The sequence below is a fragment of the Tinamus guttatus genome, unplaced genomic scaffold (genome assembly GCF_059628265.1).
Source record: "Tinamus guttatus ecotype Peru unplaced genomic scaffold, ASM5962826v1 Tinamus_guttatus_pri_ptg000332l, whole genome shotgun sequence".
NCBI lineage: Eukaryota > Metazoa > Chordata > Aves > Tinamiformes > Tinamidae > Tinamus > Tinamus guttatus.
In genome coordinates this window covers 903,360-927,915 of record NW_028288866.1, presented here as the reverse complement: position 1 = coordinate 927,915, position 24,556 = coordinate 903,360, and the positions used below count along the sequence as shown (strand labels likewise).

At 67.7% G+C, this 24,556-nt stretch overlaps 3 protein-coding genes across 3 annotated transcripts; 1 reads left to right on the top strand and 2 right to left on the bottom strand.

Annotated features, from left to right (window-relative positions):
- Positions 1-2,162: 2,162 nt before the first annotated feature.
- Positions 2,163-7,964, bottom strand: ECE1 (endothelin converting enzyme 1). The gene is made up of 18 exons (XM_088529556.1): positions 7,884-7,964; positions 6,971-7,112; positions 6,655-6,867; positions 6,024-6,148; positions 5,796-5,942; positions 5,650-5,715; positions 5,355-5,546; positions 5,129-5,271; positions 4,945-5,059; positions 4,655-4,765; positions 4,484-4,582; positions 4,326-4,403; positions 4,137-4,240; positions 3,796-3,906; positions 3,570-3,637; positions 3,300-3,490; positions 3,126-3,221; positions 2,163-2,417 (listed from the first exon to the last, which is right to left on the bottom strand). The coding sequence occupies exons 1-18, from the start codon at positions 7,962-7,964 to the stop codon at positions 2,241-2,243; spliced, it is 2,259 nt and encodes a 752-aa protein (XP_088385682.1). The 3' UTR covers positions 2,163-2,240.
- Positions 7,965-11,888: 3,924 nt separating this feature from the next.
- On the top strand, positions 11,889-15,735 carry ALPL (alkaline phosphatase, biomineralization associated). Its single transcript, XM_088529561.1, has 11 exons — positions 11,889-11,971; positions 12,049-12,168; positions 12,237-12,352; positions 12,539-12,713; positions 12,896-13,071; positions 14,372-14,515; positions 14,595-14,664; positions 14,745-14,879; positions 14,960-15,151; positions 15,221-15,340; positions 15,417-15,735. The coding sequence occupies exons 1-11, from the start codon at positions 11,911-11,913 to the stop codon at positions 15,695-15,697; spliced, it is 1,590 nt and encodes a 529-aa protein (XP_088385687.1). The 5' UTR covers positions 11,889-11,910; the 3' UTR covers positions 15,698-15,735.
- Positions 15,736-16,748: 1,013 nt separating this feature from the next.
- RAP1GAP (RAP1 GTPase activating protein) lies at positions 16,749-21,670 on the bottom strand. Its single transcript, XM_088529488.1, has 21 exons — positions 21,632-21,670; positions 21,525-21,563; positions 21,266-21,445; positions 20,717-20,811; positions 20,565-20,643; positions 20,442-20,495; positions 20,285-20,368; positions 20,117-20,217; positions 19,915-20,044; positions 19,671-19,826; positions 19,518-19,589; positions 19,357-19,443; positions 19,144-19,287; positions 18,697-18,765; positions 18,490-18,599; positions 18,337-18,423; positions 17,644-17,743; positions 17,470-17,572; positions 17,305-17,396; positions 17,094-17,224; positions 16,749-16,761 (listed from the first exon to the last, which is right to left on the bottom strand). The coding sequence occupies exons 1-21, from the start codon at positions 21,668-21,670 to the stop codon at positions 16,749-16,751; spliced, it is 1,965 nt and encodes a 654-aa protein (XP_088385614.1).
- Between the last annotated feature and the right edge of the window lie 2,886 nt (positions 21,671-24,556).

The window sequence follows — 24,556 nt, the reverse complement described above, 5'->3', positions numbered from 1 at the left end:
GCTCAGGCCGCGCTGCTCATGAGGCGGCGGCGGCGGCAGGGGGGGGTCTCGGTCGCCCTCGCCGGCGGCAGCGGCGCCCGTCGCGGTGGCGGCTCTCGGGCGATGCCGGCGGATTTTCCTCACTGGAGTAGCGGAGCATCAAACATGGCGCTGCGGCCGCCTCCAGCAGTCCGGCAGGACGGACGCTCGGGCGCCTTCGGGCCGCTCCGGAGCCGCTCGGCCCACCGGCGCTCGGCAACCTTCGGCTCTTTCCGGAGCTGCTCGCCCCGGAGCCGCTCTCGGGAAACTTCGGCTCCTTCCGGACGCCTTCGCGGCCGCGCGCTCTCTCCGCCCTCACCCGCCGCCTCGCGTGACCCCCAAGCGAGCGCTCGGGAAACTTCGGCTCGCACCGGAGACCGGCGCGCGAAGGCGCTCGGGAATCTTCGGAAAGGCTCGATTTCCCTTCCACCCGCCCGGTGTCGGGGGTGGAGGTAAGGGGGTGCGCTCGGGTATTTCCGGAACCGCTCGGACGTGGCCGCTTCGGGCATTTCCGGAAAGGCTTCGGTAGCACTCGGCTGCTGGGCGGGAACAGGGGGCCCGGAGGGGACACAGGGAACGGGGCACCCGAGCGGGGGTTGTCACCTGTCCCCAAGGGAAGACGGGGTGTTGAGGGGACAGCCAGCCCCAAGGGGACACCCGGGGTGATACATGGCCTTGAGGAGCCACCTAGCCCTGCGGGGAGACATGGCCGTGAGGAGACACACAGCCCTGAAGTGACCCCCGGCCCTGAAGCAATGAGACCCACAGCACCAAGCCTGGGGTGCCAGGGCTGCCCCCGTGTCCCCAACCCCCACACCCCTCACTTGTCGCCCTTTGTCACCGCCACCTCTCCAAGCACAGGCCCTACAACATGGGACAACTTGGCCAATCACGAGCCTGCAGCTTAGGCAACCCCCAGCCACCCAGCACTGAGAAACAGCAGTTTCCAGGGAATAAATAAATAAATAAAATAAAAATAAAGCAAAACCATCCCGCTCGGAGCCTTCTCCTGCATGCCAGGCCCCGCTCCGGGATTTCCTCGGCTCCACTGCCCTCTGCGGGCTCCTGGCAGCCACAGCTGCATCCCGCTGCCCGGGAAGCGGAGGCCCCTGGCCCCTTCCACCTCTTCCTTCGCATTCCCAGCTTGTTTTTCCCCCCAAAAAAGCTCCCTTGCTGCTCCCAGCCGCCCTTTATGGCAGGGCCAGTCTCCTCCATAGGGACCACACAGGGGCAAGACAGACGGACACACGGACACACGCGGCTCTGGCCCGCAGCAAAAACACCTCGGCACCAGCCTCGGTCCAGTAGAAAGGATTTATTTCAATTACAAGGAGCCTCACACTGAAAGATGAAAAAATAGTTACAAAAAAGTCCCCTCCCCCCTTCCATCTCTGCTTTTACATATAAATATTTAAAAAAAAAAAAACCCTCAGCGCCACCACCAAGCAGTGGTTTCTTCCCCAAAAAAACTGCAGGAAGAGCATTAAAGCCCCCCGGGAAGCCCCTTGCCCGCGGAGGGGACAGCGGTCGCTCTCTCCCCCCATTTGGGGCTTGCAGCTCTTGTGGGCAAAGGGGTTTTGCCAAGAAATAAAAATTCAAATTAAAAAAATATATAAAGAAAGGAGTCTGCCAGGGAAGCGGGCACGGAGCGGGAGCGCTCTTTGGCACATCGGCCTCTTCCCTTTGCCTTCGGAAATTAAAGCTAAGCCGTGCTCCGAGCCAGCCGGCACCCGGCCCCGCTTTCCCCATCAGCGGCTTCCCAGGACGGTCCTCCGGGAAAAACGGGGCTGCGGGGGCTGCATCCGGGGCTTCCCGTGGCGGAGGCCGCGGCTCTTAGAAAAAATAAAGTAATAAATATACTAATCCTTTGTATTTTTTTTTTAAAAAAACAACTTTTAAAATGTGTTGTCCCTGAACTCTTCCAGTGTATTCCACAATGCTAGAAAAATATTTCCCTCCCCCCCTGCTTTGCAAAAAAAAAAATATATTTCGAGATGCTTTCGATGCTTTCCAGCCCCGCTGCCTTTGCTGCGCGGGCGCCTGGTCACGTTGGAACAGGAAAAATAATATACAGAAAAATATAGCTCAGAGTCACTCCGGGAGCGAGGAGAGGGCGTTTCACAGTGGGTCGAGCCGCGGGCGGCTCGTTGCACGGAGAAGTGGTTTTGAGCCTCGGGGAAGGCCGGGGGCGCGCGGGGACGGCGGCCCGGGGCGCGCGCCCGTCACCAGACCTCGCACTTCTTGGGGGGGTTCATGGGGGAGCCGGGCGGGCAGGCGAAGTGCTGGGCGAACTCGCGCGAGTTGGAGACGGTGCCGATGACGCGGTAGCGCGAGGGGCTGTGCGGGTCGGTGATGAGCCCCTCGTGCGAGCTCTCGGGCGTGCGCACGGAGCACCACACCTGCGGCACGCGGGACAGGGGCGGCTCGAGCTCCCGCTGGACCGGGAGCCTCCGCCACCGCCCGAGATCCCCCCCGAGGAACCATCGCTGCTGCCCGTCTTGAGCATGAGCCACCAGCGTCACCCGGTTCACCCGTGAGCCACCACCACCACCCAGCTTGCTCATGGGGAGCCACCACTGATACCCCTATCGCCCATAAGTCAACATCACTACCATCCAACTCAACCAAGAGTCACCAAGCCACCACCCAGCTCACCCATGAGTCACCAAACCACCACCACCACCCAGCTCGCCCGTTAGGAGCCACCACTGATACTCATCTGGCCCATAAGTCAACACCACTACCATCCAATTCGCCCTTGAGTCACCAAACCACCACCCAGCTCGCCCATGAGCCACCCACCACCACCACCACCACCCAGCTCGCCCGTTAGGAGCCACCACTGATACCCATCTTGTCCACATGCCACCACCACCATTACCCAGCTCACCCACGAGCCACTGCCACCAGCACCCAAGTACACGCTGAGCCACCCACCAACTACTACCACCCAAGCTTGACCATGAGCTGCTCCTCACCACCCACCAGCTCACCCACAAGCTACCACCAGCCACCAAATGGCATCTTTGGAGGCATCCAACATCTCACTCTCTCTCCCAAGGAAACCCCTTCCACCCACGTCCCACCTTGGCATCACGGCAACCCACCTGCGCGAAGCCCACGAAGAAGAGCTGGTGGTTGGTGAGGCCAAGGGTGGGGAGCGTTTCCTCCTCGCCGTTCTTTTTCAGCCAGTTTTGGTAGGCCTGGAGGACGGGCAGCAGAGCGGCGTCAGGGCCACCACGCGCCACCCCATGCCACAGCACCCCAGCCCGCCGTCCTACCCGGTAAGCAGCTTTGAGGCCCCCGTTGTCGGCGATGTTCTCGCCCAGCGTGTGCTTGCCGTTGACGGCCTCGCCGTTGACCGTGTAGTTGCTGTACTGCTCCACCATGCACTCCGTCTGCCGCTTGAAGGCCTCCACCGAGGAGTTCTTCCACCACGGCCGCAGGTTCCCGTCCTTGTCATATTCCCGACCTACGAGGAGCGAGACCATTGGCAAAGAGCCGGTGACCAGCTCCTCCACCACCACCGTAGCCAACCGTCCTGGTCTTACCTTGGTCATCGAAGGCATGTGTGAGTTCGTGGCCCACCACCACGCCAATGCCACCGAAGTTCAGTGACCTGCAAGAGGGTGACGCTGGCTTCAGAGCTCCAAAGTGAAGCCCGCAGTCACACCCGCATGGGGAAAGCGTCACCCTGCCGGGCTCGGAACGGGAGGACGTTTGGGAATTGAACTTTCCCAGCCCGGCTCTTCTCCCGCAGCGTCGCCGGGCTCTTACTTGGGAGAGGCGCGGGTGTAAAAGGGGGCCTGGAGGATCCCGGCGGGGAAGACGATCTCGTTCTTGGTGGGCGAGTAGTACGCGTTGACCGTGGGCGGCGTCATGCTCCACCTGCGGGCACACGAGGAGCCGGGTTGGCGCTGGCTCTCCCTGCGCGACGGCAGCTCCACGGAAAGCTGCTCTCCCACAGTGTAACTGCCTCTCCCAAACAATCCCAGGGGCTGGAAACCATCGGGGGGGACTTGCCCCACGTGGCCAAATCACAGCCCTCCACCAAGAAGACTTTGAGATGTTCCCGCTGGCCACCAAGGGGAGGTGGCTCTGTGGTGACGGGGACTTACTGGTCCCGGTTGGGCGGTTTCCGGAGCTGGTCAGCGGTGACCCTGGCCGAGAAGTTGTAGAACTGCATGACGTTCTCGAAGTAGAGGTCGGGCACGGCCTCGTACTGCAAGGGAGAGCAGAGCGGCGGTGACCGCGGGCACGGCAGGGCGGTGGGGACATCTCGGCCCGCGTCCCGCAGAGCGGCTCACGTCGTTGAACACTTTATCCAGCTCCTTGGGGTCCATGATGAACTTGGGGTAGCCGATCATGTTGTAGATGGCGTCTGCCTGGAGGGGAACATGGAGCAGCCTTTGGCAGAGCGCAGGGTGGGACGGGACCAGCGCCCGGCTCCGCCGCCATCCCTCACCTTCTCCTTGGCCGATCTCCTGGTCTCCTCGTCCATCCACTGCAGCGTCTCCAGGCTCTCCTCGAAGGCCGTCTTGATCTCAGCGATCATCTCCTCTGCCTGGGCGAAAGCCGTGTCAGAAGCGGGGAGTCCCCAGACCCCCTCCTGCGGGGACGCGTCTGGGGCACCCACCACTTGTTTGCTGTCCTCGGCAAAGGTGGCCTTGACGAACATGGCCCCCAGGGCGAAGCCCAGGTTGTTGTCCGTGTCGCTGATGCAGAACTTCCAGCGCGGGAGGCAAGTCTGTGTGGGGCCAGAAACCCGCCGTGAGCCCCGGGAAGATGCAGGTTTTGGTGGGACCCCAAAACCTTCCCATGCACCATGGTGGGGACTTTGCAAGAGCGCCAAGAGGGATGAAGCCTCACGGCTGAGCTTAAAATATATGTGTGCATAACACAGGTCGGGGCGCTGGTGGCACTCACCTTCTTCGTCCCGTACATCACCTCCATGAACTTCTCCTCGGCGTCCTGGAAGCGCTGGTCGAGGAAGGGGCTGGTTTTCCGCACCAGGTTCCAGATCATGTAGTTGTGGAGGAGGCTGCGGCGCAGGGGCGGGCGGTGAGCAGCGGGCGCCGGCGGCCGGCGCGCCGCCCGCGGGGCTCCTCACCATTTATCCGTGGCCAGGATGAGGTCGGAGACCTGCTCCAGGTACTCCTTGGCGTAGACCACCACGGGCTCCGACTCGTTGAGCTCCACGGGGTAGAAGACGGTGGCCAGGAAGGGCAGCCAGTCCACGGCCGGCGCCAGCGCCTGTGGAGACGCTCGCGTCGGCCTCTGCTTTGTGGCGCTTTGGCCCCGAGATGGTGGTGGCTCCGAGGAGGCCGCGCGCCTACCTTGAGGTCTCCGGCCGTCATCTTGTGGTAGATGAGCTCCTCGTCGCGGTGCTTCTCCTGCGGGATGGTGATGTTGGCCAGCGCCGTCTCAAAGTCCAGGATCTGCTGCATCTGCTGCCGCGTGGAGGCCTCGTCGGTGCCGCCCAGGAAGGTGGCCAGCTCCACCATGTAGTCCAGGTACCCGGCAAGCACCTGCGCGGTGCCGGGGAGTCAGCGTGGCCGCTGCCATCCCCTGACCTCCAAAAAACATTGGAAAAAGACCCATTCCTGGGAAGCCGCGCGGCAGCGCCCTCACCTTCTCGTTCTCCGTCCTGTTCAGGTAGTAGTCGCGGGATGGCAGCCCCAAGCCCGACTGGTCGACCTGCGGAGGGGACAGGGACGGGGCCGCTCAGCGGCCGCCCCGGCACACGGCACCGCGCCGAGCCGCCCCGCGGGCCCCACCTGGATGACGTTGCTGTTGGAGTTCTTGGAGTCGGCGCTGACGTAGACGGAGAAGAAGGGCGACGTGCGGTAGTGTGCCGTCACCTCCCGCAGCGTCGCGTTGAAGTCCCCGCCGGACCAGGCGCCCGTCACGTTCCAGCCGCCGAGCTGCGGCGGGAACCGCCATCAGGCTCCCGGAGACCCGGAGCTTCCCGGCGCGCCCGTGGCCGGCAGGAGAGGGGGACGCACCTTGCGGATGAGCTCGGCGAGCGGCGCGGCGCGCAGCTCCTCGATCTTGCTCTCGTTCATGCACGCGCGGTAGTAGCGCTGCGCCTTGCGCTCCGCCTCGCTCGACACGTTGGCCGTGGCATTCTCTGCGCGAGGCGCCCGGCTCGGAGCGGCGCCCGCAGCCCCGGCGCCCGCCCTCCCTCCGTCCCTCCCGCCGGCGCCTCCGGAGAAGCGAGATAAGGGAAGCAAAACAAGGCGCGCTTCCTCCCCGCTCGCTCTTCCTGCAGCTCCCAGGTCCGAGCGAAGCTCACGGGAGCCCTCGAGTCTGGCCTTGCATCCCCAGAGGGCAATTTTCCTGCAGTTCAGGGAACCCCCGATCCCTCCGTCCCATCCTTGCATTCCCAGGAGATTTTCCTGCGGTCCAGGGGATCTGCAATCCTTCTACCCCTCCTTGCATCCCCAAAAGGAGCTTTTCCCACAGTCCAGAGGACTCCTGAACCCTCAGCCCCTTCCTTGCATCCCCAGAGGGAGATTTTCCTGTGATCCAAGGAACACCCAGTCTCTCGATCCCATCCTTGCATCCCCAGAGAGCGACTTTCCCGTGCCCCGGAGCCCCCGATCCGCGTGGCCCGCGCTCTCTGGCGCCGCTCACCCAGCAGGTGCTTCATAACGGCCTGGTTGTGCTCCCAGAGGTTGTTGAAGGTGCCCCAGCGCGAGTGGCCGTCGGGCAGCGGGTTGCTCCGGATCCAACCTCCGCAGGCGTAGCCGAAGAAATCCTCACACGGATCCACGGCCCGGTCCAGCGAGCTCAGGATGGCGCTGGTGACCGACACGCACGCTTCCGACAGGCACACGGCCGGCGGCCCTGCGGGCGGCACGGCGGCCCCAGCTCCGTGTCATCCATCCATCCGTGCATCCATCCGTGCATCCCAGCATCCATCCACGCATCCGCGCGGTGCCGGACTTACGGGCTCGGTACTGGAAGACGATGCCGAGCAGGCAGGCGGCCAGCACGGCGGCCAGCGCCGCCACCAGCACCACCAGCTGCTTTTCCAGGCGCGTGCGCTCCGACCAGCAGCCCGCGCCGCTCCGCGGGCTTCGGAAGTTCACCTGCAGCGGGAGCAGGGGCAGGAATTAGGGATAAAAAGAGGCTTTTTCCCCATTGGGAATCCCCCCGGTGTGCTCCCATGCCAGGGAGATGGCAGCGACACAGCTGCCAGCGGCACACTTGCCGCAAGGATCCATCCCAGCCCGATCCAGGCTGGGAGGGAGGCCAGGGATCCCGCCAGGAAGGGCGGCACAATGGGAGGAAACGTGGAGCTGCCGCCCGCTCGGAAAAGCGTGGACCTGCCGAAAGCCGGCCCGAATGGAGATGCTTAAAGAGCTGGCGGGAGAGCCGGTTCGGCTCCCTGATCCGGCAGGAATCGGGAAAAGCAGGAGCGCTCCCAGTGTACTCAGATTTCCCCAAAATTAAGCCCCATTGGGAGCAAAGGGGGGGGCTGGATTTGGGGGCAGCAAAAGCCCTTCCCAAGCTCCCAGCATCGCTGCCGCTCCGGAGGGCTGGATGCTGCGGTGCGAGGCCGGCTTTCCCGCTGCTTTCAAAGCGGCTTCCCCACCGCGCGGGCGGCAGCGCGCCCGGTTTAGCCTAATCCCACCTTTATGCCGGGACAAAGCTCCCGGCGGAGCCGTAATTGCTCGGAAAAGGCCCCCGACGGCACAGACTCGCTGGCCCGGGATCCCCCTCGGATTTGGGGAGATTTCGCAGCCCCGGGAGCAAAGGGCAGCGCGGGGACCTGCCGGCGCCATCCGGAGAGGACTTTGCCCCCGGAGCGCCGCGGCTCCTGCGGGAAACCCTGCTCCGATCCCGGGCGCGGGTCCCACCTGGAAGCCGTTGGGGTATCCGTCACCGTCGGCCTCCAGGGGCTCCTCGTCGTCCAGCGTCGCGCGCTTGTAGGTCGACATCTGCAAGGCGAGCGCGGCGCTCAGCGTCCCCGGGGCGAGGAAGAGGAGGAGGAAGGCGACACGTGTCCCCGGCGCGTCGGGAAGCCGCGGGCTCCCCCGGGGCCGGCGCGGGAAGGGCCGTCCTGCCCTCGGCGCTTCCTCCCGGCACTACCCGCTCGCTCGCGCAGCCGCCCGCCGCGGCCCCCCGGGGCTCATTCCCAGCGGGAAAACCGAGGGAAAAGCGAGGCCGGGAGGGCGGCTCGCGGTGCCGCCGAGGCCGCTCCAAGTCCCGACGGCGCCGGGGCTCAGCCCGGGGGCGAACAATAGGCCCCAGAGGTGGGAACTTCCCGCGGCGCTCCGGCCGGGATAACGCCGCCTCCGGACACGTTAACCTCTTCCACGCCGCCTCCCGCGCGGCGCTGCGGGAACGGCGGGATGTGCGGGAGCTTCTCCCTGTTTTTCCGCGATGGAGCCGCCGCCGCCGGGCCCTGCTTCCAATTAGCCCCGGGCGCTTGCACAACCGCGAGGAAAACAGGCGGGACGGGAGGGGACCCGGCGCGGGGGCGGAGGTGGGAAAAGGGCGGAGAAGCTCCCGCGGGAGGGGTTTCCCCCCAAACCTCCTTTTCCTGCCCCCCAAGTCTCCTTTCCCTTCCCCCCCACCTCGCTTTCTCCTGCTTTTTCCACACGCCGGGGCCGAAAGCTGCAGCCCCCGGGTGCAAAATTCCCGCCCCGCAAATCCTCCCCCCTTCTCCCGGCTCCAAATCCACCCCCCTCCTGCTCCAAGCGCAAATTCCCGGAGCTGGGAGCCTGCAGCCAATGCTTTCCTGCGGAAAGGCGCTCTCGGCACTGCCCTCCTCCCCAAAACACCAGCGCTGGGGCGGAAGGTGGGGGGGGAATAAGTAAATAAAGGGGGTGGTCGCTGGCAGCCAGCCCGGGCGCAACCCTATATCAGCCATCAGAGAAGCCCCCGCAGTGCCAGGCGTGGGACAGCCCCGCGGTGAGCAAAAGAAAAGCAGAAATAATCCCTGAACCTCCTGCGCGCGGCCCCGGAGGAAGGAGGAAGTTAAGGACCAGAAAAAAAACACGCATTTTCCCTTTTCCCCTTTTTCCTTCCGCTTTGCCCCAAAACACACCGCCGCGGGCTGCCGGGGTCGGGGGGTGAGAAGGGCATCCTGTAGCACCCACGGGTGCTCGCGCCGTGGGGGAGGCAGCCCCGAGCCATGGCTGGGCCAGTGAGAGCCGCGGCGGTGCTGGCAAACAGGCAGCTTTGGCCGAAATGCCCCCTTTTCACCTCAAAATAGCGATAATAAAAATAATCCCCCAAGATTCACGCTGAGAAGGAGAAAATCCCGACGGGGTGCAGGACCCCCCCTCCCGGTGTTGTTTCCCCCCCCCCCCCTTTCTTCTGGGGGGGTAGAGAAGGGGGTGTCATGGGGGTGAGGGGCCCAGGCGTCCGGGGGGGCCCCTGGCATCCGGGTGGGAGCCGCCAGCCGCCTCCAGGCGCCATTTCGGCCACGGCGGCTCCGGGCGCCACTTTCTCCCCTCCAACCCTGAGGCGCGGGAAAAAAAATACCCAAAAAAACAACGACAACAACAACAAAAAACACTAACATCACTGATTTGGCCTTAAAGCACCCAAACCCCCGCCGGCACCTGCCCCCCACAGCACCCACCCGGCGAGGGTCACTGGGGGGGGGGTGACATTAATTGGAGACCCCGGTACTAACGAGCCAGGGGGGACCAGAGGGGGGACAGGGACACACAGCCCCCATGGGAAAAATCTCAGCGCTGCAACCGAAAAAAAAAAATAAAAAAGGGAGAAAAAGGGCAAAAGGCACCGAGAGGCCACGGTGACCGCGGCGGGGGGGACACGGTGGCCGGTGGGGGGGGGACGCGGCACCCACTCACCATGGTGGCGGCTCCGGTGCCGCCGGCGCCGCGGCCTCCGCAGCGCGGGATGCACCTGGGCCGCGGAAGCCGCTGGGCCCGGCGGAGGGCCGGGCTTGCGCGCTCGCCGCGCTCGCCGCCGCGCTTAACTCTTTCGGGAGGCCGCGTGCCGGGGGTCCCGGAGCGAGCGCGCGCCGCGGTGCCGGGGCAGGCGTGCGAGCAAGGCGCCATGCACGCGTGCGAGCAAGTGCACACGCGTGCGAGCATCCGATTGTGCAAGCGCGCACGCACGCCGTGGTGCGAGTGTGCACATGTTCAAGCATCAAAGCACACAGGCACACGCATGTTCAAGCACACGGTGATACACGTCTTCAAGCTGCCAAACGCACGATAGTGCAAGCGTGCCATCGTGCACACACGCAAGGCGAAGTGCACGCGTCCGTGTAGGTGATTGTGCAAGCGTGCATGCACCCAAGCGCGCCGTGGTGCAAGTGTGCACAAGTTCGAGCACCGTGCGCACATCCAAGCACACACTCGTGCAAGCATGCACATGTGCAAGCTTCCAAGCTCAAGTGTGCACACTCGTGATCATGCAGGTACGCCGCATGCGGGCACCCAAGCACGTGGCCGTGCACTTGTGCAAGCGCCAAGCACTCACTTGTGCCCACAGGCACTCGAGCACAGGACTGTGCAAGCGTGCAGGCGTGCAAGTCCACAGCTGCACATATGCAGGCACGCGGCACCCATGCCTGCAACTGTGTAGGCACCTAAGCGCGCAGCTGTGCACGCATGCAGCGAGCAGCCGATGGTGCAAGAACGCAGCGTGCAAGCGCACGCGAGTGCACACAGCGCCGAGGCTGCACTCACAGCGCCGAGGCTGCACTCGCGGAGCGCGGGGCTGTCCGAGCGAGCCGCACGGTTTGTCCTTTGTCCCCTCCTTTCCCCGGCTCCGGAGTTTTCCCCGCTCCCAGCCAGGATTTTGGGAGCGCGGCCGAGCCGCCTAACGAGCTTTTCATTGAGCTCTTAATTGCCGCTTCCCACGAGCACCTTGGGAAGGAAGGAAGGAAGGAGGGGGGGGGGGTCAGACGCCGGCTGAGCCCGGGCGCGCTCAGCTCACGCGTGGGGCGGCCACGGGGGCGCGCGGGCCGCGCGCGGCGGGTCCCCCGGTGCCCCCAGTGCTCCCAGCTGGACCCGGCAGAGGGCACCAGCAGGCCCGGTTCGGGGCCAGTCCAACCCCCCCGCGCTGCTGGCAAGCGGGTGGGGGGTGGAGGAAGAGGAGGAGGAGGAGGAGAAGGCCGGGGGGGGCGGGGGGATTTAAGGGCTCGCAGGGGCCCCGGCCCCGTCCTCTGCGCCGGGCGCCCACGCGGGACGGTCCCTGGGGACGCGGCCGCGCGCGAAGCCCCCCCTTGTGCCAGGCCCCGCGGTAAGGACCCCCCCCCCCAGCTCCGGGCACCGGGGACCGTCCCCGCCGTGGGGACGGCAGCGGCTCGGCCGGGACACGGGGAGCGACCGGGACAGGGACACGGATGCTCCACGGGGCTCCCAGCGGGATGGGGATGGAGACGGAGGGGCAATGGGGATGGGGCATGCGGTGGGGACAGAGACGAGGCCATGGGGGGCAATGGGGACTTGGGCATGTGGTGGGGACACGGGTGTGGGATGGGGACACGGGTGCGCGTGGGGACACGCGTGTGGGATGCGGAGGTGCAGCGGGGAAGCAGTTGTGCATGGGGACACGGGCGTGCGCTGGGGACACAGGCGTGCGCTGGGGATGTGGCGATGCAGTGGGGACACGGGCACGCGGTGGGGACGTGGAAACTCAAGGGGGACATTGCACTGGAGGTGCAATGGGACCCAGATGTGCAACAGGGAGAGGGACACGCAGCAGGGATGCGGACATGCACCGGGGACACACACTGGGGACAGGGACATGCACCGGGGACAGGGACACTGGGGACAGGGCCACATACCAGGGCCACACACCGAGGCCACAGCCACATACCAGGGCCACACGCGAGGGACAGGGAGGGACACGTCCATGAGCCGCCCGTGCCTCAGTTTCCCCCCACGCCAGCCCGCGATGAAGGCTCTCCTCCTCCTCACCCTCGTGGCCTCGCTGTGCCTGGCCTCGCTGGTACCCGGTAGGTGGCTTTGGGGCCGGGGTGGGGACACGGGGGACCAAGCCGGGGGGGACTTTGCCCCGAGCCCGGCTTTGCAGAGCGCGAGAAGGACCCCGAGTACTGGCGGCGGCAGGCGCAGGCGGCGCTGCGCGATGCCCTGCGCCTGCAGCGCCTCAACACCAACGTGGCCAAGAACCTCATCCTCTTCCTCGGCGACGGTGAGCGCTCGTTTTGGGGAGGGGACGGCCACGCGCGGGGACGAGGGTGACCCACGCGCCGCCCGCAGGCATGGGCGTCTCCACCGTCACGGCCGCGCGCATCCTCAAGGGGCAGCTGCAGCACGGCCAGGGCGAGGAGAGCCAGCTCGAGATGGACAAGTTCCCCTACGTGGCCCTCTCCAAGGTGCGTGTCCCCAAACTGGGTCACCGGCAGCGGGACGAGGCCACCGTGCCAGCGGCCGCCGCTCCTCCTCCTCATCCTCCTGCTCCTCCTCCTCCGTGGGAACGGGGCAGCCCGCGCTTGCAAAAGCGCCGTTCTGCAGTGAGGAAAAAAAAGAAAAAAGCCACTTTGTCCCCTCTGTGTCCCCAGACCTACAACACCAACGCGCAGGTGCCCGACAGCGCGGGCACCGCCACCGCCTACCTGTGCGGCGTCAAGGCCAACGAGGGCACGGTGGGCGTCAGCGCCGGCGTCACCCGCGACCAGTGCAACACGACGCGCGGCCGCGAGGTCACCTCCATCCTGCGCTGGGCTAAGGACGATGGTGAGGTCCCCAAGGGGGGGGGACACGCGCACGGCGCTTTCCCGCAGCCCTTTGGCCCCGGGCAAAGGGGATTTGGCAGCGCGGGGACGGGCGCCGCGCCACCAAACGCGTTCCCCGGCGCGCACGCGCTTGGCCGCGTGGAGGGTGTTTTTGCACCCAACGGCGCGTGTCTGTCGGGTCAGGCAAGTCGGTGGGCATCGTCACCACCACGCGGGTGACCCACGCGACGCCCAGCGCCGCCTACGCCCACTCGGCCAATCGCGACTGGCACTCGGACGGCGAGATGCCCCCGGACGCGCTGCAGGGCGGCTGCAGGGACATCGCGCGGCAGCTCGTGGAGAACATCCCCGACATCGAGGTACGGCCCCCGTGGGTCCCCATGGTGCTGCGGCCGTGGGGACGGTGCCACCAGTGCATGTGGGGTCTGGACCGTGGGGAGATGTGGGGCTGGCCAGGACCCAGGTCAGGGGTGGATATAGGATGGGAACCCCAGGGATGAGGGCAGGGAGCAGCGAGGGATGTGGGGCTGGGATCGGAGAGGAGTGTGGGGCCAGGAACCCCAGGAGAGGAGAGCTGGGACCTCGAGAACATGTGGGGATGGGACCTCCCAGAGTTTAGGACCAGGAACCTGGGTGTGGGGATGGGCCCTCCTAGAGATGAAGGATGGGACCTCCAGGAGATGTGGAGCTGGGACCTTCAAGAGACGAAGGATGGGACCTCCAAGAGATGTGGGGCTGGGACCTCCAAGAGATGAAGGATGGGACCTCCAGAACATGTGGGAGCAGGAACCTCAGTGGATGTGGGGCTGAAACCTCCAGGAGATGAGGGATGGGACCTCCAGAACATGTTGGGCCAAGACCTCCAGAAAATGTGGGGCCAGGACCTCCAGAAGTTTGGGGCCAGGAATCTGGATGTGGGGCTGGGCCCTCCTGAATATGTGGGGCTGGGACCATGAACCTCAGTGGATGTGGGGCCGGGCCCCCCAGGAGATGTGGGCTTGGGAACTCCAGTGGATGCGGGGCTGGGAGCAGCAGCGGGAATGGGGCCGGGACCCCCAGGAGACACAAATCCGGACTCCCCACAAACCGCCGTGCCAGGCGGGACCCGCCGCCCCTCCGCGCGCTTGGGCTCCCCGTGGGGCTGCCCCCCCGGCCAAAATCTGGCCCTGTAAATAAATACACTTCTGTCCTTCAAAATAGCCCCGGAGAGGCCAACAGCGAAGCCTGTTATTTAGCCGGTTAATCGCCTGGTCGCCTGTTTTTTTTCCCTTTAATATAATTTTAACTTCGTCCCAGGCTGGAAATAATTATATAGCGGGGAAGAGGGATTTTTTTTCCCCCCCTTTTTTTTTTTCCCTTACCCTTAATAATTTTGGCCTTGCTGTTTTGCAGAATTCACCTTCTGCGAGGAGCAGAGGGAAAAAAAAAGGAGGGGAGGGGAAAAAAATCTCTGCCGGGTTGCTATAAATACGGGCGGCCGCGGCGCTCCAAAGCAAACAGCGCGCGCCGCGGGACGGGGCTCCGCGGCGGCGGCGGCGGCAGGCGGGGACCCCGGCGCGGAGCATCCCTCATTCCGGGATATTTTGGTGCCGGGTGGTGGCCAGGGAGGGGCCTGGTTGCCGGCCGAGGGGACATTCCCGGGGTTTTTGCGGCCCGCAGGTGATCCTGGGCGGCGGGCGCAAGTACATGTTCCCCAAGAACGCCAGCGACGTGGAGTACCCCGGCGAGGACAAGCACCGCGGCACCCGCCTCGACCGCCGCGACCTGGTGCGCGCCTGGCACGAGAGCAAGGCCCCCGGCAAGGTAGCGGCGCGCGGGGCCGGCGGCGGCGCGGGGGACGCGGCGGCGCCCCGTGGCCACCGCGCTGTCCCCAACCCCGCAGGTGGCCCGTTACGTGTGGCACCGGCGGGAGCTGCTGGCGCTCAACGTGAGCCAGGTCGACTTCTTGCTGGGTGAGCGGCGCCGGGGACGGGCGGGCGGCACCGGGCTGGGGGGCTCGGGGACACGTGGCCAGCGCCGTCCGTCCCCGTAGGTCTCTTCGAGCCCGGTGACATGGTCTACGAGCTGGACCGCAACAACGAGACGGACCCGTCGCTCAGCGAGATGGTGGCCGTGGCCATCCGCATGCTGCAGAAAAACCCCCGGGGCTTCTTCCTCCTGGTGGAAGGTGGGTGCGAGAGCGGCGGGGGCGGCGGGTGGCGCCGCGGGCGGTGACGCCACGGGCGGTGACGCCGGGCGGCTCCGCAGGCGGCCGCATCGACCACGGGCACCACGAGGGCAAGGCCAAGCAGGCGCTGCACGAGGCGGTGGAGCTGGACCGCGCCGTGGGGCTGGCCGGGCGCCTCACGTCGCCGCGCGACACCCTCACGCTCGTCACCGCCGACCACTCGCACGTGTTCACCTTCGGCGGCTACACCCCCCGCGGCAACCCCATCTTCGGTGAGGGGCGCACGGGGCGCGTGGGGCGCGCGTGGGGCGCGTGGCGATGCTGAGCGCGCCCCGCCGCAGGCCTGGCGCCCATGCAGAGCGACGTGGACCGCAAGCCCTTCACCGCCATCCTCTACGGCAACGGCCCCGGCTACAAGATGGTGGCGGGCGAGCGCGAGAACGTCTCCACCGTGGATTTCGGTGAGCGACCCCCGTGTTGTCCCCGCGGGGCGGCCCGGGGCCGAGCGGGGCCGCTCACGGCGCCGTCCCCGGGCAGCCCACGCCAACTACCAGGCGCAGGCGGCGGTGCCGCTGCGGCAGGAGACGCACGGCGGCGAGGACGTGGCCGTCTTCGCCAAGGGCCCCATGGCGCACTTGCTGCACGGCGTCCGCGAGCAGAACTACATCCCGCACGCCATGGCCTACGCCGCCTGCATCGGCGCCAACCGCGAGCACTGCAGCGCCGCGGCGCGCGCCGGAGCCGCCGCCGTTGCCGCCCCGCGCCTCCCCGCCGCCCTGGGCGCGCTCACGGCGCTGCTGCTGCTGCTGCGGGGCTGAGCGCGCGGCCCGGCTCTGTAAATACACTCGGCCTCCCCTAGCACGAGCCTCGCTGCGGCCCCAACGAAATGCAGGGGGGGAAAAAACGGAGGAAAATATTCCCAAAACGGTCCCCCACCGCGCGCTGGCCCCGTGGAGGGGAGCGCAAGCGCGCGCGGCCTCCGCCTGCACCGATGCTGCGGGGGACGGATGCGGCCCCGCGCGCTCCTGCTGCTCCCGGCGCTCCCTGTGCACGGAGCGGCGGGCCCCCCCGGGCTGCATGTGCAGGGCTTCGCGCGTGCAAACACCCCCGTGCACCCGCGCGTGCAAACACCCCACGTAGCAGCGCGTGCAAACACCCCCGTGCACCTGCATGTGCAAACACCCCCCCCCCATGCACCCGCGCGTGCAAACACCCCCCATGCACAAACACCCCTGTGCGCCCGCGCGTGCAAACACCCCACGTACTCGAGCGTGCAAACACTCCCCGTGCACCTGCGTGTGCAAATACCCTCCCGCGCACCCGCGTATGCAAACACCCCCTGTGCACCCGCGTGTGCAAACACCCCACGTACTCGCGTGTGCAAACACCCCCGTGCGCCCGTGTATGCAAACACCCCCTGTGCACCCGCGTGTGCAAACACCCCCCATGCACAAACACCCCTGTGCGCCCGCGCGTGCAAACACCCCCCAAGTGTGCAAACACCCCCCCGTGCCGCGGGCCTGGCCCCCCAGCTCGCAGCGAGCCCCGCGCCCGCACACGGCTCCCTCCTTGCAAACCCTCCCCGGCGCCCGCAGCCGCTTCCCCTGCTCTGTCCCGGCTGCGGAAAGGGGCTGGCGAAGCCCTTTTCGGCGGCGCCGGGCGGGCGCGCTCCGGGCTCGCTCTCCTCGTTCCCGGCGTTCCCGCGCTCCCCATCCCGCGCTCGTCCTCGTGCCCCGGCCTTCCCGGCAAGGGACCCTCCCTCCTCCGCCTCCTCCGCCCGGGGCCGCCACCGCCGGCCGCATCGCGGCGTCCCCAGGGCGTCCCCAGGGCCACCGACCTGGCGCCGGCAGCCAAACCTCAGCGCCCGCTTTAGCTGCGGCTGCTGGAGCGCAAAGAGAGGGATTGGGGCTTTTCGGGGGGTTTAATTTTATTTTTGGCGGGCCCGGAGCTGCCCGCAGGGAAGGGGGGGCACCCAAGGGTGCCGCCTGCGCCAGCGCCGTATGGTAGCAATAAATAGACCTTTATTTTATACATCGAGCACCGGCAGCGGCAACGCGGCCCCGCCGGGCTGGGAGAACCGGAGCGACCGGGAGGAGGAGGAGGAGGAGGAAGGGCCACGGCGCCCACTTTGGGGGGGAACTGGAGGGTTTTGGTGCTGGCAGGGGAGATTGTCTGGCCGCAGCCGCAGCCCCGGGGACGGGGGGACCCCGGAACGCAGCCGGGGTGCGGGAAGAGCGGGGACCGGCACCGGCGGCGATGGCTTCGTGTCCTGGCGAGGGGGCGGCGCGCGAGCGGGGCGGGGGGGGGCGACCGAAAGGGGGGTCCCGGCCCCCCGGCGAGGAAGACTAGGAGCCCTGTGGGGAGGCCGGGGGTCAGCGGACGGCGCCGCCGCGTCCCCGCGTCCCCCCGCGTCCCCCGCGCTCACCGCGTCCGGCGGCTGCCGCGGCGGCCGCTCCAGCTGGATCTTGATCTCGGGGCAGGCGGGCTCGGGGGGCGGCCGGGGCGAGCGCGAGGTGCCTGCGGGGACAACGGGGGCGGTGAGGGGACCCCGGGTGACACGGGTGTCCCCCCCCGCGCCCCGCGGCGGTACCGGGGGAGCTGCCGCTGCTGGTTGTGCTCAGGCTGTCGTCCAGCCACGTGCTGTAGGCGAAGGCGTCGCGGTGGCGCGGCGGCCCCGCGGGCGAGCGGCGCTCCTGCGGGGAGGGCACGGTGACACGGGCGTCCCCCGGCGTCCCCCGGGTCCCCTCCCGCGGCCACCGCGCACCTCCTCGGCCACCTCCTCGGGCTCCTCGGCCACGCTGCCGAAGCTGCTGGCGCTGGACGACGAGCGGGAGAAATCCCGCGGCAGCTCCGGCTTCTCGGCCCTGCGCGGGGACACCCCGGTGCCCTGTCCCCTGGGCCACCCGGGCCCTGCAGGGCGCTGCCCACCCCGGCCTCGCGGTTCTGCGCCCGCTGTCCCCCTGCTGTCACCTTGTCCCCGCGCTGCTGCCCTGCCTCCCCACTGCCACCCACCCTGTCCCTGCTGCCGCGGCCCTGGTCCGAATGCTGCCTTGTCCCATGATGTCCCTGTGCCACCCCAGCCCACTGATGACGTGCACTGGTGCCACCCTGTCCCTGGACCGCCCTATCCCTACACTCCTATGTCTCCAGGTCACCTGGTGCCATCTGATCCAAGTGCCACCCCATCCCCACAGGACCATATCCCCATGCCACCCTGCCCCTGATGCCACCCCATCCCCATGCCACCCTGTCCCTTTGTCACCCCAGCCGAACACCACCCCATCCCTCAGTGACGGTGCCACTGTGCCACCCTGTCCCTGGACCACCTCATCCCTGCGCTCCTATGTCTCCAAGCCACCTCATCCAAGTGCCACCTCATCCCCGCAGTACCATGTCTCGATGCCACCCGACCCAAGTGCCACCTCATCCCCGCGCCACCAGGTCCCCGCGCCCCAACCTGTTCCTGGCCGTGGGCATCTCGGGCGAGCTCTGCGCGGACGAGGTGTGCGAGGCGGGCGGCGCGGGGGCGCCGGGCGGGCTGTCCCTGGCGGGGGACGCGGCGGGTGGGCAGGGCGGCGGGTGCCCCGTCCCCCCGCGCGCCGGCACCCACCTCTGCTCCTGGACCTCCTGGATGTTCTCGATGCCGATGGCGCTGCTGCGGCGCGAGCCCAGCGGCCCCGGGCGCTTCCGCGTGGGGCTCTTGCCGGGCACCAGCAGGGCCTGGGCGGCGGGGCGGGGGGGACAGCGAGGTCTCAGGGGACACAGGGATGCGCTGGGGGGGACACGGTGGCCCGGGAAGGGGACACGCGGCACCCACCTCCTCCACGGTGCCGATGCCGATGGCGCTGCCGCGACGGCCCCGCCGGCTCCCGGGCACCAGCAGCGACTGCCGAGGCAGCGCCCCGCGCCCGTCAGCGCCGACGGGGGCGCGGGGGGACATCGGGGGACACGGGGGACATCGGGGGACACGGGGGGACGGGGCTTGCCAAAAGAGGGCGGGGCCTGTGCAAGGGGGCGGGGCCGGCGGGCCGGCTCAGCCGCAGGGAGCGGGAACTGGGGGCGGGGCTCCATGCGAAGGGGCGTGGCTCAACGAAGGTGGCGTGGCCCGATGAGGGGCGTGGTTAGTGAGCCGGGGGCGTGGCCAGTCGCCCCCGCAGCAAAGGCTGGAGGGGGCGTGACCCGCCCCCTTAGTGGGCGTGGCCCCGCATCGGGGGGCGTGGCCGTCTCGCCGCGGCCACGCCCCCCGCCCCGATCCCGGCCTCACCTTGAAGGACTCGAAGAAGCTGCCGGTGGCGCCGGCGCCGCCGTTGTCCGCGCGCTCGTCGTCGGGGCCCAGCCCCAGCATGGCCTGGCTGTGCGCGTGCAGCTCCTCGTGCAGCGTCTCCAGCAGCGCCGCCCGCGTCCGCTCCTGCCGCGGCCACCGCGCTCACACCCGCCGCCCCGTCCCCAGGGCCCCCCGCCGGCGCCCCCCGCGCACCTCCAGCTTGGCGAACTTGTCGGCGCGGTAGCACGCGTACTCGGCGTTGATGAGCTTGGCCAGCAGGAACTCCTGGAACTCGGGGCCCTGCGTGGCGAGGGACACCGCGGGTGACATCCCGCCATGTCGCGGTCCTCCGTGCCACCAGCACCACCACTCACCTTCCTGAAGACCGCGGGGTCGGGCAGCGGGGGGCCAAAGAAGGGCACGTCGTCCCGCGCCGTGACGGAGACCTGCGACAACACGGCGGCATCCAGGTGAGGGGTGCCGAGGGGTGCTGGGCGGAGGGGCCCAGGCGTCCGGGCGCGCAGCACCTTGTAGAGGGTGCCCTGCTCGCTGCGCCGCTCCAGCTGCACCACCACGTAGGCGTGCAGGAAGTTGGAGGCGATCATGTCGGGCACGAAGGGGGTGTTCTCGTCCTGGAACACGATGGCCACGATGTCGTTGCCGATGTGGCGCTTGCGCTGCAGCTGCCCGGGCGTTGAGGAGGAGGAGGAGGAAGAAGGGGGTGAGCGCGGGGCGTCGCGGCGTGCGCCGGGTCCCCGCGCCAGCGCCCACCTGCTGCGCATCGCCTTCGGTGTAGGGCAGCTTGGTGGAGACGTGGAACATGATCTCCTTGCCGCGGAAGTGGCAGTAGACCGACTCGCTGCCCGTCTGCCCGTGCGTGACGTCCAGGCCGCCCCGGAACCTGCGGCGGCCGCCCCGGCGCCTCAGCGCGGGGCCGCGGGGCCGCGCGGCCGCGAGGCCGCCCCTCGCTCACCCCTTGAAGTCCTGCAGCTTGACCTTCTGGCCCAGGAAGTCGAGGAACTCCACGAAGGCCGGGCTCTCCTCCGTGGTGCCGAACAGCTCCTCCTCGGAGGTCTGCGGGGCGGCAGCGCCATGGGCACCCGCGTCGCCGCGGCCCCCGAGCCCCTCCGAGCCCCCTTACCTGGCCCAGCTTCTGGTAGATGACGCCGAATTTGAAGTTATTGCTGAGGACGTGCTCGTCGAAGGCCACGATGAGGCGGGAGGCCTGGGGACGGAGGCCGCTTGGCACCTCGCGGCGCCGCCGCCTCCCTCCTCGCGCTGCCCGCGCCGCCGCTCACCTTGGGGTAGAGCACGGGGTAGAAGCGGTCCACGTTGACGTCCTCGCACACCAGCTGCGGACGGAGAGCGCGGTGGGCGGCGCGCACGGCGCGGGGCGCCCGGCAGCGGCGCCGCGCACCCACCTTGGCCATCTGCACCACGTTGGGGAACTCGGCGAGGCAGGAGATGGGCACCACGTCGTGCAGCGTGCGGGAGCGGGTGCTGCGCGGCGGCACGGGCGTCAGCGCGGCGCCGGGGCGCGCGTCCCCCCCGGCACCCGCGGGGTCCCGCTCACCGCAGCAGCAGGTGCAGGTGCTCCTGCTCGTCGTACTTGAGCGAGAAGACGAGGTGCCCCAGGGCGGCGTCCAGTGAGTAGTAGTTGAAGTGCTCCTATGGGGCGGGCAGAGCGCCCGTGGGTGGCTGCTGCGGGGTGGCACCTTCCCACCCCACATGGACCTGGGGACAGCCCTGGGGACCCCCACCGTGCACCCATGCCCATGGGACACCATGTCGGGAGGTTCCCACAGGGCGCCCCTGCCATGGGACACCGGCATCTGCTAACACCCGTTCCCATGGGGCACCCCTGCCATGGGACCCCCATGGCCCCCCAAAAGCCATTCCTCTTGGCCACCCATAGCCATGGCCACCCATGCCTGAAGGCACTTACATCCATGGGCACCCCTGCCCGCAGGCACCCGCAACCACGGGCACCCTCATGTGCAAGCACGGAGCACCCCATACTCCTCAGCACCCATATCTGAGAGCCACGGGGCACCTGTGCCTGTGGGGACCCTCATGCCCATAGGAACCTGTCCCCGCGGCCACCACGTCCCCCGGCGCTCACCTTGCCCAGGAAATGCTTGCGGTAGATCTGGGCCGTGTGGTTGCACTCGAGCTTGGCGCGGGCGCCGGGCAGGGCGCCGGGCACGGGCGTCCCGCCGAGCTGGTGGTTGGTGCCCTCGATCCAGTAGCCGCCGAACTGGGGCAGCAGGATGAGGGGGAAGGGCCCTTCCCGGCCCAGCACCTAGTGCCGGCAGCGCGGGTGGGTGCCGGGGCAGCACCCGGTGGTGCCGCCGCCGGCGCCGCGTCCCCGCGGCCGCTACCTCGTGCACGCTGGGGTAGGGGATGTAGTCCTCCTCCGTCTGCAAGACTCGGCGTCAGGGCGGGCGCCGGCGCCGCGCGGCGCCCCGCGCCCGTGGAGCCCCCTTACCTTGAGGGGCGGCGGGGACGCGTAGCGCGGCTCGGCCATCCTGCCTCGCTGCGGGGCACGGGGCCGCGAGCGCCCGGCGCCCCCCGCCCCGGGGCAAGGCCTTGCCGGGGTCTGGGGGGAGGGACACGTCTAGGTGGCCCGGATGGGCCCCGGGTGGCCCATGGCTCGTCCTGTGGGGAGAGGAGAGGTGGGTGCGCGCAGGTGCATGCATTGGCCTGCCGTTACCCCTGGAGCCTAATGGTGGCATTCACTTGCTGCCATGGAGAGGAGGCCAGAGCTGAGGCAGAGCCTGCAGCCGAGGCCCCATCGTGCCATTACCCCTGGAGCCTAATGGTGGCATTCGCTTGCTGCCACGGAGAGGAGGCCGGAGCGGCTGAGGCTGCCCGAACTCAGCACGCCGATGCCACGTGCGGTGCCGGCCGGTCACCCAGGGCAGGGCCCCGCGCAGCACCATGGACAGCAGCTGGGCTGCGGCGCCCGGCACCGGCACCGGTACCGGCACCGGCCCCGCGCGGGAGCCCCGCGGGGCCCGGGCCCACGCGAGGCCGCGCGCGGGGCCCTGTGCGGAGGCGCCGGGCGGGCGGCGCAGCGGCTCCGTGCGCGGCCGCGACGCGGGCGCCGGGCCCCGGGCAGCCGCGCGGTGGCCACGGGGAACCCGGTGGTGGCCACGGGCCCCCGCGCGGCGCCTGCGGCTCCGAGCGCGCGAGGCCCCCGCGCAAGGTCGGCCTGTCCCTCCCGGCCCCCCCGCGGTGTCCCCGGGACCCCCCGGTGCCGCCGCGGGCCCGGGCTGGGGGCGCGGGGGGGGTGACGGGGCCGCTGGAGCTGCCGGGGGGACACCGGGGGGGGGGCAGGTTGGAGGGGGGCAGGTTGGGGACAGATCCGGGGGGGACGCAGGGGGACAGGGAGGTTATGGGGGGGGGGGGCAGGTTTGGGGCCACCGGGAGGGAAATTGGGGTCAGGTGCGGGGGGGGGGGTGCGACAAGGGGCAGCGAGGGGCGGGGGGGGGGCAGGTCTGGGGACAGGACGGGGGCGGCTGGGGGGGCCGGGGCCGCTGTCGCCGCCCCCGCAGCATCTTCCCCCCCGGCCCCCTGAAGGTCGCGGAGCCGCCGCGGGGCCGGGGCCGGGGGCACCTACCGGAGCCGCGGCCGGAGCGGAGCCGAGCGGAGCCGCCGGGAGCGTCACGTGCGGCGCGGGCGGGCGGGGCGGGGCGGGACCGGGCGGCGGCAACGCGGACCGGGAACCGGGAATGGGAGCGGGAGCGGCCCCCGCCCCGCCCCGGCCCGCCCCGCATCCCGGCGCCTCTCCCGCATCCCGCCCGGAGCGCCCCGGCCCGCACGGTCCCTCCTGCTGGCCGCACAGCCCTCCATCCATCCGTCCGTCCGTCTGTCCGTCCGTCCATCCTTCCCTCCATCCATCCTTCCCTCTCTCCGTTCATCCCTCCATCTGTCTGTCCCTCCATCCCTCTGTCCGTCTGTCCCTACCCCCAGGGACTCGCTGCTCCCTCCTGCCCAGGACGCCCCCACATCCATGGGGAGGGACATCCCACCCCTGCCCCATCCCTCGCACTGGGGGTCCCTCGGTTTCTCCATCCTTCCCTCCATCACTGAGCACCTGGGATGCCCCATCCCTCCATCCATCATCCCAGAGCATCCACGTGTCCCATCCCTGCTCCCCAAGCCCCTGGGATGCCCCATCCCTCCCTGCAGGTCCCTGGGATCCAGGCAGCCTCTCTCCCATAAAACAGGAGCAGCCGGACGGCCCCTTTGCACTTTCACGAGGCTTCCACAGCAACGGTGACAACCTCAGGCTGAGACGGTGACAAACAGGGACAAAACAGGGAGCCCGTTTCCTCCACGGGACGCAGCTTTGCAGCAGCTTCAGCGCAAGGAAGAGACGCTTGTAACAACAACAAATCCCCAAAATAACAGCAAACTGAAAAGAAAAATCCAGGGATTTATGTGAACAAAGCGAGTGCTTCAGTCTGGGAAGAATAAAAGGCCCGTCCAAGTTTCCAACGGATGGAGGAGGTCGGCGCTTTGCTGAATCCATGCTCCAGTTCCACCTTGGGAAAGAAGCCGCTGGATCCGGCCCTTCTGCCGCGGCCCTTGAGGTAGGAGCCGCTTTGGGCCCAAACTCTCCCTTTCCCCGAGCCCTCCTTGCTCCCACTGGTGGGGACAAAAATGGAGAGGGACAAAACAGCAATGGGGAGAGCAAGGAGGACGGAGGGCAGCGCTTTGCCAAGGGATAACCCAACTTTGGCCCCAGGGATTAGCTTAAGAGGAAGACGATCGAGTTTAACAGTCCCAATATTCGTGTATTTACTAATAAATCCCCCCTTCCTGCGCTTGGCAATAGCTGTTTGGCTCCGGCCGTATCCCCACCAAAGCCCAAACTCCATGGAAAGGGTTTTGCTCCGGAAACAAGGTTACGCCTCAAGGTCACGGGAAACAGCTCACTTTATTAGGACGACACCGGGACAGGGCCCTGTCAAGCCTGGAAGTGGTAACACGAGTTCCTGCTACTCCATATTCAAGCAGGAGAGGAAGGGCTCCCTTGGGGGAGCTACAGGAGATGTAAAAAAATAATGAAATAAAAATGAGTGCATTCCTGAAAAACAAGGAGAAAAGAGGGGAAAAAATCTCCTTTCCATGGAAAACGCCACCCAAGGACGACGCTCAACCCCTTTGGTATCCCTGGTCGCAGCAAGGAGCGAGGTGAAGCTCACGCAACCCCTTTCTGGCTCTCGGCACAAGGGATTGGAGGAAGATGTTATCAAAGAGTCATTAAAATTTTCCAAGTCTCTCTCAAAAAAAAAAAAAAAAAAAAAAGAAAAAGAACCCACAGTTCACAGAAAGACCAGGTGATTATTGAAAGATTGTCGTGTTTGGAAGTAAAATGGCAAAAAAAGGCGAGTGGCTGCGAACC

What these genes read in the sequence shown, in the direction of transcription:
- ECE1 (XM_088529556.1), bottom strand. Translation starts at nt 7,964, where the DNA reads ATGTCGACCTACAAGCGCGCGACGCTGGACGACGAGGAGCCCCTGGAG. An exon ending in TGACGGCCGGAGACCTCAAG is followed by an intron (nt 5,272 to 5,354) that starts GTAGGCGCGCGG and finishes GCGTCTCCACAG; the next exon opens with GCGCTGGCGCCGGCCGTGGA. An exon ending in ACATGCCTTCGATGACCAAG is followed by an intron (nt 3,491 to 3,569) that starts GTAAGACCAGGA and finishes CGCTCCTCGTAG; the next exon opens with GTCGGGAATATGACAAGGAC.
- ALPL (XM_088529561.1), top strand. Translation starts at nt 11,911, where the DNA reads ATGAAGGCTCTCCTCCTCCTCACCCTCGTGGCCTCGCTGTGCCTGGCC. An exon ending in CATCCTCTTCCTCGGCGACG is followed by an intron (nt 12,169 to 12,236) that starts GTGAGCGCTCGT and finishes CGCCGCCCGCAG; the next exon opens with GCATGGGCGTCTCCACCGTC. An exon ending in AGAACATCCCCGACATCGAG is followed by an intron (nt 13,072 to 14,371) that starts GTACGGCCCCCG and finishes TGCGGCCCGCAG; the next exon opens with GTGATCCTGGGCGGCGGGCG.
- RAP1GAP (XM_088529488.1), bottom strand. Translation starts at nt 21,670, where the DNA reads ATGGCCGAGCCGCGCTACGCGTCCCCGCCGCCCCTCAAG. An exon ending in CAGGAGGTCCAGGAGCAGAG is followed by an intron (nt 18,424 to 18,489) that starts GTGGGTGCCGGC and finishes GTCCCCCGCCAG; the next exon opens with GGACAGCCCGCCCGGCGCCC. An exon ending in CGCGGCAGCCGCCGGACGCG is followed by an intron (nt 17,225 to 17,304) that starts GTGAGCGCGGGG and finishes CAGGGCTCCTAG; the next exon opens with TCTTCCTCGCCGGGGGGCCG.